This window comes from Notolabrus celidotus, chromosome 11 (assembly GCF_009762535.1).
Source record: "Notolabrus celidotus isolate fNotCel1 chromosome 11, fNotCel1.pri, whole genome shotgun sequence".
NCBI lineage: Eukaryota > Metazoa > Chordata > Actinopteri > Labriformes > Labridae > Notolabrus > Notolabrus celidotus.
Window position 1 is genome coordinate 28,046,871 of NC_048282.1, and position 18,484 is coordinate 28,065,354.

At 39.4% G+C, this 18,484-nt stretch overlaps 4 protein-coding genes across 5 annotated transcripts in view; all 4 read right to left on the reverse strand.

Annotated features, from left to right (window-relative positions):
- The window catches only part of LOC117821354 (synaptotagmin-2-like), an 83,050-nt gene extending 81,431 nt beyond the window's left edge, over window positions 1–1,619 (reverse strand). Inside the window, exon 1 of the mRNA XM_034695557.1 lies at window positions 1,296–1,619. The gene's annotated coding sequence lies outside the window, so the exon portion shown is untranslated. The remainder of the gene's footprint in view (window positions 1–1,295) is intronic.
- Window positions 1,620–3,024: 1,405 nt separating this feature from the next.
- Window positions 3,025–4,913, reverse strand: oard1 (O-acyl-ADP-ribose deacylase 1). The gene is made up of 5 exons (XM_034695922.1): window positions 4,634–4,913; window positions 4,344–4,509; window positions 3,649–3,707; window positions 3,440–3,552; window positions 3,025–3,327 (listed from the first exon to the last, which is right to left on the reverse strand). Exons 1-5 carry the CDS (start codon window positions 4,802–4,804, stop codon window positions 3,180–3,182), a joined length of 657 nt encoding a protein of 218 aa, XP_034551813.1. The 5' UTR covers window positions 4,805–4,913; the 3' UTR covers window positions 3,025–3,179.
- A 1,281-nt stretch (window positions 4,914–6,194) lies between these two features.
- On the reverse strand, window positions 6,195–8,407 carry guca1b (guanylate cyclase activator 1B). The gene is made up of 5 exons (XM_034696274.1): window positions 8,319–8,407; window positions 7,522–7,941; window positions 6,913–7,062; window positions 6,678–6,792; window positions 6,195–6,408 (listed from the first exon to the last, which is right to left on the reverse strand). Exons 2-5 carry the CDS (start codon window positions 7,723–7,725, stop codon window positions 6,284–6,286), a joined length of 594 nt encoding a protein of 197 aa, XP_034552165.1. The 5' UTR covers window positions 7,726–7,941; window positions 8,319–8,407; the 3' UTR covers window positions 6,195–6,283.
- A 2,681-nt stretch (window positions 8,408–11,088) lies between these two features.
- On the reverse strand, window positions 11,089–18,369 carry LOC117821902 (serine/threonine-protein phosphatase 4 regulatory subunit 2-A-like). Of its 2 annotated transcripts, none has more exons than XM_034696458.1 (9): window positions 18,192–18,369; window positions 17,537–17,615; window positions 16,587–16,757; window positions 15,686–15,779; window positions 15,512–15,549; window positions 15,273–15,347; window positions 14,904–15,050; window positions 14,461–14,750; window positions 11,089–12,262 (listed from the first exon to the last, which is right to left on the reverse strand). In XM_034696458.1, exons 1-9 carry the CDS (start codon window positions 18,226–18,228, stop codon window positions 11,973–11,975), a joined length of 1,221 nt encoding a protein of 406 aa, XP_034552349.1. In that variant the 5' UTR covers window positions 18,229–18,369; the 3' UTR covers window positions 11,089–11,972. The 2 variants fall into 2 exon arrangements, with proteins under 2 accessions (XP_034552349.1, XP_034552350.1); XM_034696459.1 differs by having other exon boundaries at window positions 18,195–18,367.
- Window positions 18,370–18,484: the final 115 nt, after the last annotated feature.

The following is an 18,484-nucleotide window of genomic DNA, read 5'->3' on the forward strand; positions in this document are numbered from 1 at the left end:
ATGAGTTACATCTCCTCAGCTCCCTCCTTATCCCTGCATATAACTCACTGCTGAATAATTTAAGACTTAATTTAATACCAGTTAACGGGATCAGAGATTCTGGACAGGTTCTTGCTTTTATCTCCAGTGTGAAGGTGAAAGGTGTAAGCTTCCTTACTTATAAACACCAGAACATGCTGTACTCGTCATCGTGATGCCTTTCAGCGTGCCCACACAAAATACACTAAGTCTCTCCATATTTCCTCCCATGCTGCAGCAGGCCAATGTTTAAGAGACATTATCAACAGAGAAAACACACACTGCCCACTGCTGGACAGTATCATATCTCCATTCACAAATGATGAAGGTCAGACTTCAATAGAAAGGCAGTGGGATGTAATGAATAAACAGTGAAAGCTGGTAATGAACGCATATTAAGGAAACAAAACAGATATGTGTTAGGATGAATCACCTGTCCTTTTATAAACAAACAAAGCCTCACTTTATTGTGTTGTTTGAGATCATTTTTGGATTAACTGAACATATCCTGAGTGATTAAATACTCCTTCAAAAGCACACAAACATCATAATACTGTTCTTTCTGCTTCTTTTTTGGTCGATGTAGTCACCAAGCCCGGTCCGCCCAATCAGAGAGCATACTTTTGCTGCAGGCACAGACTCAAAGGGAGTCCCAGAACAGCAGATAAACAACACAAAAAACTCATCACGCGGCTCTAACGCTATGAGAGCCAATTCAATCTGTTATCTAAGCAGCCCCAATGATACCCCGAGTACAAAATGAGAGCATGCTGTCTGAACTAAAATGGACTACAGTAGTCTCATCACCACACTGAGCTCATCAGTGTGAATTTACAGCATGAGGAGAGAAACTTCACTTTCATCCCAAGTAGGGATGACAGATGAGTTAAAAAAAAATGTAGATTTTAGAAAACTGGGAGATGATTTAACTCGTTCTGGCTGGATGCTGAGGCAGCTCCGCTCTGGGATGTAATGGGATACTGCAGCACTAGAGAACCGTGTGCACAGAAACTTGCCTAGAAGCATCAGGGAGTCCCGCACTAACCTTCCCCCTCCCTCCCTCTGCCTCTCTCTCCCTCTGCCTCTCCCTCTGCTCGTCTGTCAAGTCTTCATCATGTAAAAAAACAACAAAGTATGAAAATAAATCTACATTTGAAGAGAAGAATGGGTAAAAGACTAAAAACAGGGCAGAAAAGCCCAAGCGTGAAGCAAGAAAGAGGGAACAAACAACTTCAGAAGTGGGAAAAAACAAGCATGCCCGGAGCGCAGCAGCTTACCTTTTGTGCAGGTCGCTCTCCTCTGGATACTAAGCTCTTCCCCTTCTCCTCAGGCTCGGAGACACTTTGAGATAGAGAGAAAAAGAATCAATCTTCTCTTACTTATTTCCAGTTTCAGCATGAACAAGTCAGGAGTCTAACACAGCCCTCTAGACACACCTTTTACTCTGTCCTCCTGTAAACTCTACCACATTTACACAAACAGACACCCATTCAAACGCACCCCAAGACTGGAGTACAGAAATTGATTAAGATCTGCTCAGGGGAGGGATGAAAACTACACACTCTCACACACTGCAGTTTTTTTCCCCCTTCCTCTTGCCCACTCGCTCTGCTGCTTTTTTCCTGCTGTCTCTGCCTGCACTGTGTCGTGATTGGCCGAGCTGCTCTTCAATAACATAAGCTCTCTTCTTTAATTGGAAGGGGGGCCAGTTATGTGGTGCACCAGAACCCTCCCGCCTAGCTCATCCCTCTCCTGTCTTTTTTTTTTTTTCTTTTTTTTCCCTAAGTGCCTGTGGAGAATAATGCTGAGGTCTGCAATTTCATACGCATCGAGCAAAGAGAAAAAAGGGAATGGAGGACAGGGTGGGGGGGTAGGGGTGGAGGGGTAGGATATGGGATAGAAAAAAAAATGAGTGAGAGCGGGAATGGGGGAGAGCATCGGCAGAGAATCAGTGGACCGCAGTGGGACAAGCTGGAGGAAGGAAACAAAGACAGAGAGGAGGGGGTGGTAATTCGGTGGGATGGAGGCAGATTTGGATGCAGCATCCGCAGCAAGTTGAGGTGTGACAGTAGGTCAGTTGGAGGGAGATTTCCCTGCACTCACTGCAGCGCGGCTAGGTGGCTGTGCTGCAGTATGGAGTCGAATAGCCAGGAAGGAAGGGGGGATGGGAAAGGAGGTGGAGGAGCAGGAAGAGGAGAGTGGGGGGTTGGTTGCAGTGATGCTGAAGTACAGTTTTCCAGCAGCCAGCTGGGATACAGAGAGGGGAAACGGGCATACAGCAGTTAATGCCTTTTACTCATGAATTATTAAGGTGCCCCGGAGGAGAGAGGGAGGGTCACAGACTACTGAGACTGTTCAGACAGTCTCACTGCTTCTGAGGTTTATGCTAATTACACACACCTTACACACATGCCATCAACTTATTTAAAGGAGCCCTTTTAGTCAGAGTATTTAATCCAATTTATGTAACATGCTGCTATATGAAGCAAAATCTGAAGTATTAGCTCTCTGCATCCCGCTTCAGTTTCATGATTTGTTAAAAGGATCTCCCAGTCAGGAGAAAATGGATTTACTTTGTGGTGTCAGGTTCTCCGCCTCCCTTTCTTTAACTCACATCTGGCCTCTCCTAACATGCATGAGGCTGCATTAAAGCACAATACCCGAGTAGATCAATAATAGATCATACAATACCTCGGCCATCTGCAGAGGCAATGAGCACTCTGGAAGTTATATGATGCTCCGAGAGGAATACAAATACTCTGTTTGCTAAGTCAACAATGTGACTAACTGATAAAGGGAAAGGCAAATAGACAGACGTCTGATATTTAAGCCATGTGATGTAAAACCAGCAGGGACGGGTGAACAAATTCCACTAAGATCTTGATTTAGAGATGAATCTAGACTAGATTGATTATTGCATTATAACTATATTGATAGATGATCAGTAGAAATATGTCGTATGTGTCAGCCAGTGTACATGCAGAAGTTCATGAGGGTTTGGTTGACTTTACTACAAAAAGAGTAGTGTTTATTTCAATATAATATAAAACATAACATGTTTTTATCATTGAAAACAAAAGTTATCATCCATGCTGGATGTTTATGGACAATATACACAAGTGATTAAACTATGTATGACAATAAACAAACTTTTGTAACAGTTATCTGTGCGTGATTTCCTTCATCACTTCGGCCTCTGCTTTCTGAGGAAGGCTGTAGACTGTGATGCAGATGTCTGTGTGTTTGAAGACCTCTTCCAGTATGGTTGCCACTTCTTTCCACGCCAGTCGATCCAGGCCACAACCAATACTGTTAGAGAGAGGATAAAAACAAGCTGTTTAAAAAGGTATAGTACTACAAACACATTAGTCTTGAAAAACCTTTGTGTGTCAGTTCTGGTTGATGAAGTAAAGATGCACACCGAGGCATTGATATTCTTGTTACTCCGTTCAGTTCGCAGTGTGACTTCATGTCTTCCAGGCTCTGTGTCAGGCTGCGATAGGTTGGTTTTTGGCTTGCTTTCTTCTTTGTAATCTGCAGATTATGAAATTAAAGCAACAATAATAATATTATTATAAGATGCTTTTGAATTGCATAGGAAATCCTTCAAATTATCTGCTACATCTTTACCAGATAGTAGATAAAACGTCCGTCTTGTTTCAGTACTGCACACTGCCCAATCTGTTTGTCTGTAAGGATAGAAAGAATGTGCAAAACAGAACGAGTCAAAATACAGCTCCCTAACGTGATGACTTACATTTGATGACCCACAAGTGGACTCATAATTAAAGTTCAAGCCCTGAAAGAGGGAAAAATAATACTACAACCAACAGATTTATTTTCTATATTCTAGATCCTTATCCCATAGAAACCAAATATTGAACATCCTGTTTTTTTATTTTATGTTTGTAGCATTTTTCTATTCTTGTGTTTCATGTTTGTTGCATTTTCAGATTTTGTATTTCATGTTTATTTTGTATGTTATGTTTGTTTTATGTGGACCCCAGGAAGAGTAGCTGCTGCGTTAGTGGCAGCTAATGGGGATCTGAATAAAGGAATAAGGAATAAATATGGTTATGTGACTATGATAAATGGGTTCAAACCAGGAAAATACATCAAAATTATTATTATTATTATTAAAATGCAAAGTTGATGAAGCCATTAAGGTATCAGATTTTCTATCTCATAGAACTATGTAGACAAAAGTTATTTTCCATCTGTAAGAGTACAGCTTCAACTGAACAAAATCATCGTCTAAGAATCAATACCCTCCAAAATGAGACATTTAGGCTGCTCATGAATTTTTGATAAGAAGCCTGACTCACTCTGTTCCTTTAACTCCACTACCCCTTTGAACTTCTGCTTGAACATCACTGCTATGCCTGCCCCCATGCGGCAGTCCTGACTGATGCAGTGAGCCAGAGCCTCGTCCTTAGGGCAGGAGAACAGGTCTCCGGTCACATAGTTCAGTCTCCAGCTGTCTTCTGCGAGCTAGCCACAAGGGTGCAGCAGTACACCATGGTTAGAAGACACATTAAAAGAACAACAAACACAGGTGAATGAGACGACATGAAACTATAATGGGCGAAATTACCCCCATGTACTTAAGCTTTACCTCCTTTTGGTCAGTGCTGGCTGGTTGTTCAGGTTCAGACGACATTGAAAACAATGAGAGAGGCTGTTGTGCAGTGAGTTGAGTAGGTGTGCAACGTAACAGTCGTAAACGCGCCTGAAAACAACGATTAATTGGCTTCCAACTTCTGCCCAAAGCCTGTTTCACCAGCATAACACGCGACGTTTAACTATCACATGTAATTTGACTGTCTGTGGCTTTCTGGTGTAAAATATATAGACTTCCGGGGTTGTTCCTACGTCATCGACTGTCACTTGCACACGATCTCGCGAGAAAAAACGAGAGCTTGTAGCGTAGGCGCTTCCTGCCTTCTATATTCCTGCCCCTAATATGATGTTTTTGAAAATGTCTTACATTTAATGACCCACTAGTGCAGTGATTGTCAATTGGGGGTACTTGGGAGAACTGCAAGGGGTACGTTACAAATGTAAAAAAAAATATGTATATATAGTTGCATCTCAACAAATTTAAAAGCAATCTGATTAAAAACCACTTTATCAACAGCATTTAATTTATATTTCAATGCAACATCAAATAAGGCACTATTTCCAAATTGAGAATATTCATTCATAGTGCAAAACAAATGCATACAAAAAAGGAAATGTGTTTTAACTTTTGGAACTGTGAAACATCTTGATTTCCTCTTGTTTGACAGAAATAACTCAGTGTGCTCCTTGGGCCATCAAAGGTGCCTCAATCCTTAATTATTTCTGAAAAATATTGCACTACAAAAGTATAGAAGTGTCATCTTTCATTTCAATGTTATTATGTCACTGTAAAACCACATGCATACATTTATTCATTTTATTTTCCCATATTATTTCCTGAAAAAATTATTATTATTATTATTATTATTATTATTATTATTATTATTATTATTATTATTATTATTAATAATAATAATAATAATATTAATACTAATATTATCATTATCATTATTATTATTATTATTAAAATGCAAAGTTGATGAAGACATTAAGCTGTCAGATGTTCTATCCCATAGAACTATTTAGATAAAAAATATTTTCCCACTGTAAGAGTACAGCTGCCCTGGAAGCTGTCAGCATTTTATTCTACACAAACAGCAAATTTTAATTGAAAGTTCAAGAAAAACTTAACTTGACCTTTAAATGAGGTTGTTTTTAATATAATTTCACTAACCAAAATTATTTACATTCATAAGTGTTTATGTATCAAGGTCAATAACATGGCTGAACCATCACTTGTGCGATGTATTGCAATGTCAAAGCACCTCTTGAGGGTGTTTGTCGTTTTGTTGAGGCTTTGTCAAGAATTGCCTCATTTTAATAAAAATAATAATAATACGACAAGAACCTTATCTGCAGCATATCTAAAATACATACAAATATAAAAACTTACAAGACCAGAGTTGGTAATAGATACCAGCTCATCATTTTGCCCAATCACTTGATGAAGAGTTGGAAGTGAACCACATTATTGAACTCAAGTGACCATAATGAATAGGTAGATTCTGTACAAGCAAATATAGTAGCACAACGCCAGGATGACTGATTTTGTTTGCGTTTATTTTGATATAAGCCAGATAAAAATCACCACATATTTGCACATGAAGGATGTGTACATGAGGCAGATTGACAGTCCATGATCTAGTTAAAAATCAGCACTGCGTCTGCGCTCATTGATCCAGTCCCCGGGGTTGACGTCCATCTGCAACATCTTCATGACCCACTTGTCCCTCCTTGCTCCATCAATGAACTCGTCCAGAGAGAGCTCCCCTAAACAACAAAGCACATGCATTCTCTGAGTTTATTTTGGAATACTATTTCCCTCTTCTTGCATGCATCACTTTATTCAGTAGAGGAACACTATACAGCCATTACACACCTTCTTTTTCAATAAGCACCAGCAAAAATGACCACAAACACACACTTTTACATAACACCTATTACAGCTTTCACAGCAGCTTGACACAAACCTGAATTACGACCTGATGAATGATTCAGGAAGCATTTTAAGCTGTCAGAAAACAGTTTCAAACACTCACCATCTCCATTTTCATCAACCAGCTCAAATATGCGGTCGACCACTTGGTCTGGGGTCAGCAAATGGCACTCTTCATCAAGCTCTCCATGGCAGGCTTTCTTCAGTCGATAAATAGACTGTGAGTGAGAGGAAACGTTAAAGCTACCCCTGCATTGATCTCAATTTATCACAGACATGTGATAAACCGTTTGAAATAGATAAGTTATTGCTTAAAGTTGCTGGGTTGTACATTTTACCTCCACTATTTCAAGAAGCTCTGTTTTATCAATGCATCCGCTTCCATCCTTGTCGTACATTTTGAACGTCCATTTGAGCTTGTGCTCCAGTTTACCTCTCAGGACTAAGTTCAAGGCTGCCACATACTCCAGGAAATCAATGGTGTTATCCTGCGTACACAAAGATACATTTTAAATATTACGAATGGCCATTTGGATGTAGTTTACAAGCAAGTGTATCATTACATTGACAGGCAAGAAGTCCGTGCTATTAATGCATGATAGGATATAAAAAGTCGTCTTATTAGATTAAGCAATACCATATAGGGCTGCACCTGAAGACCATTTTAACCATTCATTTATTTATTATTCAGTTCCTTATACACTGTACTAATACAGCCTATAGGAAAAACTGTCAGTCTGAGGTTGACATATTCACATTATGATGGCCTAATTTGAGAGGCTGCATATGGTATATTTTTTTCATTTTGCCTAACATATTACATCAAATATTATTTTCAGTTTACCAATGGGCATAATAATTGACATAACACACACCTGGGTTATCACAAATAGTCTCAAACAACATGTTTTAATCCAGGCTTATACACAGCAGAAAGTCTTACTTACCCCATTCTTGTCGAAGGCCCGAAACATATTTTCAATGTAGTCTGCGGCCTCCTTGTTCTCCGTCACACCAAAGAAACCTTTGAACTCGTGCATGAAGAGAGTTCCACTTGGACACTCAACAACAAACTTTTTATACCACTCTTGCAGCTCCGCAACATCAATTTCCTTGTCTGGGTTACCTTCTTCGCTCAGGCGCTGACCCATGGCCAAAACGTTCACCTCGAACACTGAAAACTTTTTCTTACATTACATGAAACAACGTGACTTTTAAAAGTCTTTGAAAGCTTCCCTCTACATCAGCAAGTCCACAAACGTCCTCGTCCTCATTTACAATCTTTATTAAATCAGCAAGTACCAAAATGATCAAAACGAAATGTTAAACTGAACTGCTATTGAGCTCTCAATAATGGCTAATCCGGTCTGAAAGTGAAGACAAGACACAGGCTGTTATGGATCACATGATTAGGGATTAGAAATGGACACTTGTCAAAATCTATTAGCTCACAGAGAGATCATGAGGGGGTTTCTATGAAGCTATGCATCCACCTGCAAATAAGTGACGTAAATCTCTATGCTAATATACTCTCAAGTCCTCTGGGGTATAGTAAATATATTAAACAATATTAATATTATACTGTTTATTGATAGTGATAAGGTAGGAAAGATGATAAAATCCTTCAAGCTGGTAGTCTTTCCAGGTATTTGAAGTTCCTGACTGGTTTGATGACTCACACAGACCGAGTGTTTTATTATCCCTGAAAGCTCAGACCTTTAGGTGCCAGGTTACTTGTTCTTACCCTAATTACTGTTTACATGCCTGATGTAGTCTTACCGAAGCCTACAATGAATATGCTGTGGCTAAATTTGCTTATTTTGGACATTGCAACACTACAAGAGGGCAGTTGTATTTGGAGAATGCGAGATAACAAGACCGAAGCTATTGGCTCGGTGTGAGGGAAGAAATCCTTGGAAGTTTAAAAATAACAACATGTTCACATCAGAGAAGCGGTGTCACTGTTAGTGGTAACTACAGCCATTGTTTACAGCTGAAAGCTTAGCCTGGCTCAATACCTTCCTGGCCCCTGATATGCGCTGACAACAGGGATAGTGATAATCTTAGCTTAGAGGTGTCAAGGCCATTTTTAGTACCTCTCATTGTTATCTTCACATGATTAAAATGTTCCAGAGTCTCCTGCTTGGGAGTTGTTTTAATCTCACTTAACAACACTTATATTGAATTATGGACATTTAAAACACAGAATATTGAATATACTGAACACAATACATAAAGGCCAAACAGACTGGAGTAACTTAAAATACATGCTGAGAGGGGGAAAGAGAGAGAAAAATAGTAATAATGGAGAGGGTAATATTTATGCAAAATTTAGAATTAAATAAGTCAGTTGGCAGGGTTCTTCCTATATGATTCAGAAATGGCTGCCATGTCTTCAGGGGCTTTTTGACTGAGCAGTGAGTAGTGTATCTATGTTGTTCCACCCTGAGGTGGCTCAATGTGTCTTCTAGCCAGCACTTGTTGGAAGGTGGCATGTTTTTTTCCACATAGCAGGATGAGCAGTCATGCTAGAAGCAAAGAGAAGGCCACCACTGCTGCCCAGTTGGCTGAGATCCTACATTCTTGTAGGGCCAACCAAAATATGGCTGTCACGGGGTTTGGTGTGATCTGTGTGCCACACACTTATGACAGGGGAGTTTCCGCAGGTAAATCATCATAAACCAAAGTATTCAAATAAAAAGAACAATATATCAAAGTTGTGAGACTCGTATTATTATGGTTAATGCAATGGGGACTATGAATATGTGTAGCAACTTTCACACCAAAACATCCAAAGTTGTGAAGTTTTGGTTGAAAGTTGAAGGATCACCAAAATCCTAACAATCAGTGTCAGAAAACTTTGAATGATTGAACAAAATGTCTCATAATAATAATAATAATAATAATAATAATAATAATAATAATAATAATAATAATAATAATAATAATAATAATAATAATAATAATACATTTTATTTATAGGCACTCAAAATTTTATTTTCTTGGCACTCAAGGTCACCTTACAACATTAAAAACAAACAGATAAAGACTGGCAGCTGGTGGCAAAAGGTAGTGTTAGAATATATTCTCTGAGGACAATCTGTTCTAAATATCACTAATTTAAGTATTTTTTTTGCTGCACCTTTGAAGTACCATTAAGATATAAATGAAAAGACCTAAAGAGGCAAGCACTGGCAAGCAGTTTGGTGGTGTGGTGGACAGGGCTGCTGCCTTTCAATGCAAGGGTCATGGGTTTGAATCCTGACAGGGACTGTCCATGGGAGATGGAAATGAAACACTTTCCTCACACTGTAGTTTGCACTGTGCTTTGTTGTACAATATCCAAATTATGAAGTGAGAATACCTTAAAAAGAGAGCTCATGGAAGCAGCCCTGTGGGGTTGGGTATAGTCCCGGGACCTTTCAATCTGATGGTTCTGGGTTCAAATCCCACTATGGGCTGCCAATGTGAGATGGATATGAATCACTTTCCTCAAAATGTGCACAAGCTGTGCTTTTAAACTACTGCAACAAAATGGTTGAATGAAATTACCAAAAAAAAAGCATGCACTACCAAGTAGCTCTGTGATGTGGTGGACAGGACTGCTGCCTTTCAGTCTGATCAGAATCAGAATCACAATCAGAATCAGCTTTACTGGCATTGTACAAGTACAATGAAATTTCGTCGGACTTCTCTCCGTTTAAAGATAAGAATTTCACAAGAATATATATATATGAAATGCCCATCAAAGACAACAGCTTGGCCATAATTCTCCCGTCAGCCACCACCTCCACAGGGTCTAGGACTGAGATGGCCTTTTTCCCCAGTTAGTTCTGGGTTCAAGTCCAGTGTAGGGAAAGTATAAGGTTGAGGAAGGATCAGTACAAGGTTGAAGCAGGAACAGTGTTAGAAGGAGGAGGAAGGGACAGAAGAAGGAAAAGGTAGGGAAGTCCAAAAGCAGTGAAAAAACAAATCTATGAAGATCACCATAATAAGGGGAAAAGGCAATGAGTAAAGTACAGAGCTGACATCGGACCCACGGTATGAGGTGGTTTAAGGTGGTTTGAGGTGGTTGCCCTGGACTGATTTAACCAGGAGGCTGCCCTGAGACCTGATACTTTTAGATTATCTTCTGAGGTCTGACACCTGACCCTGAGACCTTAAGAATGACCTAATATGTAGGTTATACCATAGTTGCATTAGGCTACATTACATGTGCATCCTTCCAACTCAGTTTAAAATTTACACGGGGACTCCGCTGAGTAGTAGTAATAGAAACAGGAAATGATGTTGAGCTGCCGGGTTCTGTCCAATCAGAAATGAGAACTGTTGTGTGGTGCATGGCAATGTTCTGTATCTGCTTTCACCCACATTTCCAAGAGTGAGACCTCACAAGTGACTATATAGTAATCCTTCTAACTCATTGGCCCATATTTGTCTCTAGGCATGGATAATAAGTACAACTGTAACTCAGAAGAACAACCCCCATGATAATAATAAGAACACTTACTACATTTAAAGTTTTAGCATTTATTGCTTTCCATGAATACTATGATACAACCTCAAGAACTCAATTTCCAGCGAACTGATCAACGAAGGCAGTGGACAAGTATTACAAGTCTACAAAAACTGATTTACAGATACATACTGTATAAATCCAAGCTATCAAAAGGGACAATTGTACAACAAAGGTATGACATACAGAAGGTGAAAAAGTACCTTGTGTTCTGCTGACAGATTTTGAAGCAGAAAGGTTTCCCTTAAGCCAAAACTACTATCTACCAAAACTGGTTACTACTGGCAATTTTTGTGTCATTATCAGCGTAGTACAGTAACAACTCAAAACTTTTGCATTTTTCATATCCTTCAAGGGGTCAATGCAAACAAGTGCAATATAATGTTAATAAGAAATACATTTTATGGTATGTGCTTCATAGAAAAAGCAGTGTTTTTCATTCAACTGTAGAGACACATTCATCTGAAATGAACTCAATCACCTCCTCGTAGGCCAAAATCCAACTCAAACGGTCAAATGGATCTTTTTTTGAAATGCATGCCAAATAAGTACAGAGTGACATTTTTTGAATAAATCAGTCATCAAGGTTAAATTATAAATCTCATTTATAAAAATCAGAAAACAGATTAGAAAAACTTTTAGTCAACAGTGAAAAAAACAGAGTCTGTGAAATCTCTTTGAAATCATTTCCTTCCAGTTAAAAGACCAGGCGACGTGTAGCCTCAGTTTGAACTGCAGAGGACAAAAACATCCGCCTGTGAGGAATCTTGCGGTCCACATCTCTCCTGGTCGTGGAGTCTAGAGGTCCACAGTGCTACAGATATACCCTTGGTGTGGTATAATACAGTGTAAAAAAAGTCAGCTGGCAGGCTGGGCTACACGTTAGTCATGTTCACCAGGCTCTGTAGCAGTCTTTGTGGTGTCTGAATCCTCAGCGCTGCCCTCTGTTGACAAGTCAGGGGAATCACCGGAGGAGGAAGGGACCTGCTTGACGCTGGATACGCCCTCTCCGTCACTGCTGCTGCTGTCTCCATCAGACTTCTCACTCTTCTCTGACGGAGCCGGCTGCCTAGGTTGATCTAGGCTGCTGTCTTTCTCCGGACTGTGTGCGTCCCCTCTGTCAGATGGGTCTTCATCACTTCCAGAAGGTTCTGTGTCAGCGCTGGAGGGCTCTGAGGACGAGAGTGGACAAAATGACTTGTAGCCTACCTTTATTTTCATGACTGTCACGGATAACTGCTGAATATTCTGTTCAAAAAATTCGAACGCAAATGTAACTTCTTCAAATTTCTAATTTTGTGGTATAAAATTTCAAAAATCCAAATATATTCAGGTCAATACCATCAAGTATAAAAAACACTCAAGACATTCATACTTACAAAGCTTGCACTGAGGAGTTTTGGCATTTCTTAATTTTAACTCTATGATGAGTCAATCCATTAGTTGACTAGTCTTTGATACTGTAAACAAAGACTCTAAAAAGGTGTATACACTACATTTAAGACTATGTTTGCAGGCTTGATGCATTAATTTTAAAAACAGGGTTATGAAATGATCAAATTTCAACAGTATAAGTGATATAAGTAGGTTGTATTTATGTGTTTGTGATACATTTAAGCGTCAGAGAAGTCCTTGAAGCTGAGAGAAGGCATTCAGTTCAATAAGTGTCACTGCACAGCCTTTGTAAAGAGCTGTATTGACGGAGTGCGTTATTTCATTTCCTCTGAAGCAGCCTATTAAGTAAAAGGGCTCCAGTCTGCTTCAGGTAAGCACTATTTCTATGTTTTAACTGCATCTGAAATGTGTCTGATGATGGAGGAGAAGGGGTGACTGCATTGCCCATTTGTTGCACTTTTCAGAACCAGACATCCTCTCTCTCAAGTGGTTTTCCTTACAACTGCCACTGTCACTTTTTAAAAAGGTATGGCAACTGCAACACCATACCTGCAGACTCTCTGGAAGAATGCACAAACCTATCATCTGCTCTGGCAGCCAGGAGGTCATATGATGGCAGGGCTTTGGCAAGCATGACAATTGTGCACTCGTACAAACATTTTGGGCTTTAGATGTTGCTGGATGCCGTTAGAGGAGTGTGGCACCTAATTTCTGTAACATATTAAACTAACAATGCAGATGCAGCAGAACCTCAAATGTAGCTTTTAAAAATCCTTACATTTTACTTCCTTCCAAGAACTTGATCTATACACTACCATCAATGCAATGTAACCCCCAGAAATTAAACGAATCATTCCTAACACAAAAATGAAAAACGAGAAGGGACAGGGCGTTCACCGACACTTTGGAACAATCTGCCCGAGGAGATCATGGGCCTCATGTACAAAGCTATCTTCTCTGGTGGTCAACACGTCACACTCCCTCCAGGAGACCATAACAACACTAAGGAGCTTGTTCAGTGACTGACTTGTTGTAAGATATGCTTATTTTTTACCTCTTTAATTTTAATTGCTAATAACTTTTTAATAATTGATATTTTATAGGCTCTTGTTTGCACTGTCTACTCTGTTACTGTGACACTTGAATTTCCCTGTTGTGGGATAAGTAAAGGACTATCTTTTCTTATCTTATCTTAAGACTTGCATGGATTTCCTACTGAAACATGGCGTACGCTCAAATCCAGAAAATGTTGTACGCACAAAACTATCCAGATGCATGAATCTGTGCGCAAGGATCAACAGCTGTAGAATGGTGTATACGCCAGCCATGAAGTTGGCGTGAGGCATCACACATTTCTACCGTCATTTCGCTCTTGGTACATCTGATCTTTGCTGTGAAAAAGTACGTACGCACCCTTTGTACATGAGGCCCCAGGTCTGCTGAGTCAGTGAGCTCTTTTAAATCTCTTCTGAAAACATACCTTTATTATAGAGCCTTTCCTGATTTGATCTAAATTTTGTTTTATTTCAACCATTTTAAGAAGTATGTTTTTAAATAATTGTCTTCCTTTAGAGTTATTTTAGGGGAATTTAGTGTCTCTTAAAATATGTTTTATTTCTTTATCTTGACATGTGTGATTTTATGACCTGCTTGTTTTATTTTGCTGCCCATGTGAAGGCAGTAACATTTTTTTTAAGTGCTCTACAAATAAAATTATCATTTTTATTATTATTATGATTATTATTATTATTACTTCTGGGTACTCAGTCTAATACCCACACAATGATGTTATGATTCTCTTTCATTCACTGTATCATAATCAAGGAGCAAAGAATAGTTTTTTTAAGATCTATGTTTTTAAAAAGTTCCCCTCAGTTCTGATGCCTTTGAAGACTTCAACCACACCTTAAGTTTGGAAACACTTTCATACTTAAGTTGCATATTTAAGCCAAAGCAAAGACAAGTTAAGACTTACCATGATCCTTTGAAATAGTCGGTGCGTCACCAGATGCTTCACTTTCATCCTCCTGACCACCGGAGTCTTTAGAAGACTCTGTTGTCTCCGAGGAACTCTCTGAACCTTTACAACACGATGACTCCTTCTCTCCACTTTCTGCCTCATCGTCCTCTTCCTTTTCGTCGAACTTGAGCCTCTTCACCTCGTGCTTTTCTGCATCAGAGTTCTCCTCCTCCTCTTCCTCCTCGGAGTGTTTGTTCTTTATGCCAGTGTTCGGTGAACTATCACCGTCTGATGATGACGAATCGCTGAAGTAATGAGAGAGATACAGAGAATGAGTACGGCAGATTTTATACTTGAGATTTGACATCCTTTTAAAGATGGAAGGAATGCCTGATCAGAGTCTCTGTCTTTTTAAATCAACCCTACAGGTGCATTATAAACTGCACTTATTGAGTTACCTGATGTGCTGCTCCTCCACTTCCTCTGTTGTTGGCTCTGGCTCCTTACCGACTGGACATTCAGGAAGCCCGTTGGTCGAAAGTGAAGTCGACAACGACAGCTTTGGTCTGTTGAGCGGTTTCGGTGTGCCTGGTCCGTTTATATTTCTGCCGCAAAAATTGGAACGACCATTTCTGTAAATATTCATACCTCAAGATACAAACTCAGCAGAGCCAGCAAAACCCTATGCGTGATAAGAAAGACATAACTACCTCAGAGACAGCTTCTTCTTTTTATCACTACGTCTTCAAACTAAATACTTTTGCACGTGCTGCTGCATGAGGCTGCGTAAGAATAAAAAATAACACTGACAATCATGTGGCTCCCACCTGTCTGTATATAGAGAAGAGTTACCAGGAAACATCACTCCATTCATTCTGTTGACACTGGATGCACCATTTTTCCTTCAAAAGAAGCAGAAAAGCAGAAAATGACTGAGTGTGACTCTAAAAGTGTAACTGAATCAGCAAATCCAAGAGGGCTGTGTTTGTGTATTAACAGCAGTGTTACAGAAATACTCCAGCCAGAGACTCAAGTGGAGCAGACGCCTATCAGCAGGTGTACTTACTCTGATGTGGGGTGGACACAGCTGACCACCATTACATTCTGCAAATGATAAACAAAGACACATGTTACAATTAATTTGAAGTCATGGAAAGCATTTTTTTTTATCCAGTATTGTAAATAAATAACTATTACCAAAACCCTTGTCATTACAGTTTGTGTACAGTGTAGAGCTCACCTTCTCTAAACCCATGAGAAACTTGTCCGTTCCTGAATAGTTGCGCTTGGGGTCCGTCAGGAGTTCACACAGACGCTGGATGGTGAATGGGATTCTGGAAAAGGTTCCAAGCAGACACACATAGGTTAGTACCGCACAGAGGTCTCAGAACCAGAATCAAAATGCTTTAAACTTGACAGAACTGGAGAATTGGATTGGAGAAAATAAAGAATTGAAGAGTTCATTTGCAAAAACAGATAACTCTGTTTTTATACATTTTCAAAAAACATTCTTTTTGATATAGATTCCTAATAAAGTTACATTTTCAGGATATCTCTGATTAGTATAGTCATTTTGACTTAGTCAAAGCCACCCAGCCTCAGTTGATTGATCATACCAAAAGCTAGTATTAGAAAAAATGTGTTTTTTGAAACATTTTTTTACTTTTTCAAAAGTGAGTTAACTGTTTTTGCAAATTAACTCTTCAATTCAAAAAGGGGAAACGATCGGGCCACCTCAAGTCACAACTCATTAGAAGTATGCACATGTCTGATAAACCATCATTTCTCATCAACTTATTTTAGAAAAAAAGTTGAATCTGGATCATGTTAAAGATTTAATCTCTTTTGTGTTACATCACTGATAAACCAAGGCAAATATTAGTCATTCCCACTGTAATTTGATTTTGAAGCTATTTCCATTCATAGTTACTTTGCAATGTTGACATAGAAAGGAAGAAAATTCCAAGTGTGAGCGTGAAATATTTATGCAAACATGCTACTGAAATAACATTAAGTTGAGTAACTTTTTTGAATTGATCATATTTAAGAAGAAAACTAACATTTTTTATAGAAAAGCCCTGGCCTGCGAGATAAGGATTTGTTTGTGATTTTCTCAGTGGATTGTTATCAGCTCTGCTCACCCATTGTAACCGTCCACTATTTTTAAGATCCTCTGCTTCATGTCTTCAAAAGGAACATAATCCACGTTGGGATTGTGAGGTCCTCTCTGTTCTGGTGTGGAGGCATGGAAGTCATCCATGACTTTTTCCAACTTGAACATGAAGTACGCTTTGAACTGCGTCCATGGAATCCTGAAAGACAATGGGAATATAAGCTTACATATCACATGAACAAAAAAGGTCATGGAAAACTATGGTGGCCCTGAAGTGCAAATCACAACGGCAAATCAGAAAACACAACGACAGTAACCAAACCGGAAGAAGTAGGGACCCTCGGGGTGCATGATTTGTCACTGATTGGACTGGTCTATCCTTTGACCCGGAAGGACCTGGTTTAAATGTTTTCCAAATATGAGTGCAACACAAAACCCAATTTTCAAACTACATTCACCAAACCTCTGACTCTTCATGCAAAACCAAGCAATGTTGTCAGATCATACCCCAAGTCAATCAAAATTTAAAAAATACTGAGCAGTCATTACACACTACATAAATAAAATTGAAAACACAATGCTCAGGACTTGAATGGTCCCTGTCCTTCCAGGTCAAAGGATAGTCCAGTCCAGTCACGTCCCTCGAGGGTACCTACTTCTTCCGGTTTGGTTAATGTTGTAGTGTTTTCTGGATTGCAGTAGTGTTTTCTAATTTGCTGTAGTGTTTTCAAATTTGCTGTAGTGTTTTCTAATTTGCTGTAGTGTTTTCTAATTTGCTGTAGTGTTTTCTAATTTGCCGTAGTGTTTTCTAATTTGCCGTATTGTTTTCTAATTTGCCATCGTGATTTGCACTTCAGGGCCACCGTAGAAAAGTACTGCCATCATGACGCTGACTGATTCAGCATGACTTTTGTTTGAATGAAAAACTAATACATCACTGCAAAGCATGAAGATTGTGAGCCTTTCTGGACTACTTACATTGGCTGCCCTGTCTTGGCAACATGACACAAGAATTGCTCCAGAACAGGACAGGTCTCCTTGCCTTTCTTCTCATAATCTGTAGAGTCACATTAAAAAAAACCAAAAGCAGACACATTAGTGTGTTGGTAATTGAGTCAACCTAAACAGCAAACATCACAGGATCCAAACAAGAATATTTGGTTTAACTTTAATCCAATTGTTTTTTTTCCAAAGCAGCAGAGAACCATATGTATAATGTGAATTATTCTGAAACAAATGTGAACAAAGTGAAACATGAAAAAGAGCGCTTATAGACTAACTGGGAAGTTTTTGGAGTAGTTAGCAGGTTAGCATGTATAGTGTGACGCTATACAGCTAGCCGTTTACATAACCTCTAACAATCAAACTACATATCACTGCACATGTATTTGTGATCTACCCCAAACTTATTTCATAGAAACAACAACATTGAAACTAGCTAAGTCAAGCAGAGGCTGAATTAGTTTGTCCCCAAGCTCCTCCATAACACGCTTGTTAATCGTTTCAGTAAGCTAAGTTACGATACAGTACGTAACGTACTCAGCAAACATCACAGGTTTCACAGGGGAGCATGGGGACGGATTTAAACACCACACATTCATAATGAATCACGTCTTTAAATAACTGTAAATACTGCCTTGAAGTGCTTCCAGTAAAGCGTCGATGTCCATAGCTGTGTCCAGGCAGAGGCAGGAAATATGTGCTAGTTAGCAGTAGCAGATAGCAACCCAACAAAGCTGGTGCTAGCGAAGACTGCGCATGTCTGGCATCGCATTCACGGGGTGCTGGAATTATTGGAACATTTAGTTTCCAATTGGGAAATATGAACGTGAAATTCCAGGTGGAGGATTCCCAGTGGAGGGTGGACGTGCAGATTTGACAGAATTGATTTCTTAATACGCAGAGGTCGAAACTCTACGGAAGCGG

Excerpts from the sequence above, each read along its gene's own strand:
- oard1 (XM_034695922.1), bottom strand. The coding sequence starts at position 4,804 with ATGCTGGTGAAACAGGCTTTGGGCAGAAGTTGGAAGCCAATTAATCGT. Across the intron at positions 4,510-4,633 it reads CCAGCACTGACCAAAAGGAG|CTCGCAGAAGACAGCTGGAG; the intron begins GTAAAGCTTAAG and ends CCTTGTGGCTAG. Across the intron at positions 3,708-4,343 it reads AGTGGAGTTAAAGGAACAGA|ACAAACAGATTGGGCAGTGT; the intron begins GTGAGTCAGGCT and ends CTATCCTTACAG.
- guca1b (XM_034696274.1), bottom strand. The coding sequence starts at position 7,725 with ATGGGTCAGCGCCTGAGCGAAGAAGGTAACCCAGACAAGGAAATTGAT. Across the intron at positions 7,063-7,521 it reads GGGCCTTCGACAAGAATGGG|GATAACACCATTGATTTCCT; the intron begins GTAAGTAAGACT and ends TTGTGTACGCAG. Across the intron at positions 6,409-6,677 it reads GGTTGATGAAAATGGAGATG|GGGAGCTCTCTCTGGACGAG; the intron begins GTGAGTGTTTGA and ends TTTGTTGTTTAG.
- LOC117821902 (XM_034696458.1), bottom strand. The coding sequence starts at position 18,228 with ATGGACATCGACGCTTTACTGGAAGCACTTCAAGGCA. Across the intron at positions 16,758-17,536 it reads GCCAAGACAGGGCAGCCAAT|GATTCCATGGACGCAGTTCA; the intron begins GTAAGTAGTCCA and ends ATTGTCTTTCAG. Across the intron at positions 14,751-14,903 it reads GTGGAGGAGCAGCACATCAG|CGATTCGTCATCATCAGACG; the intron begins GTAACTCAATAA and ends TCATTACTTCAG.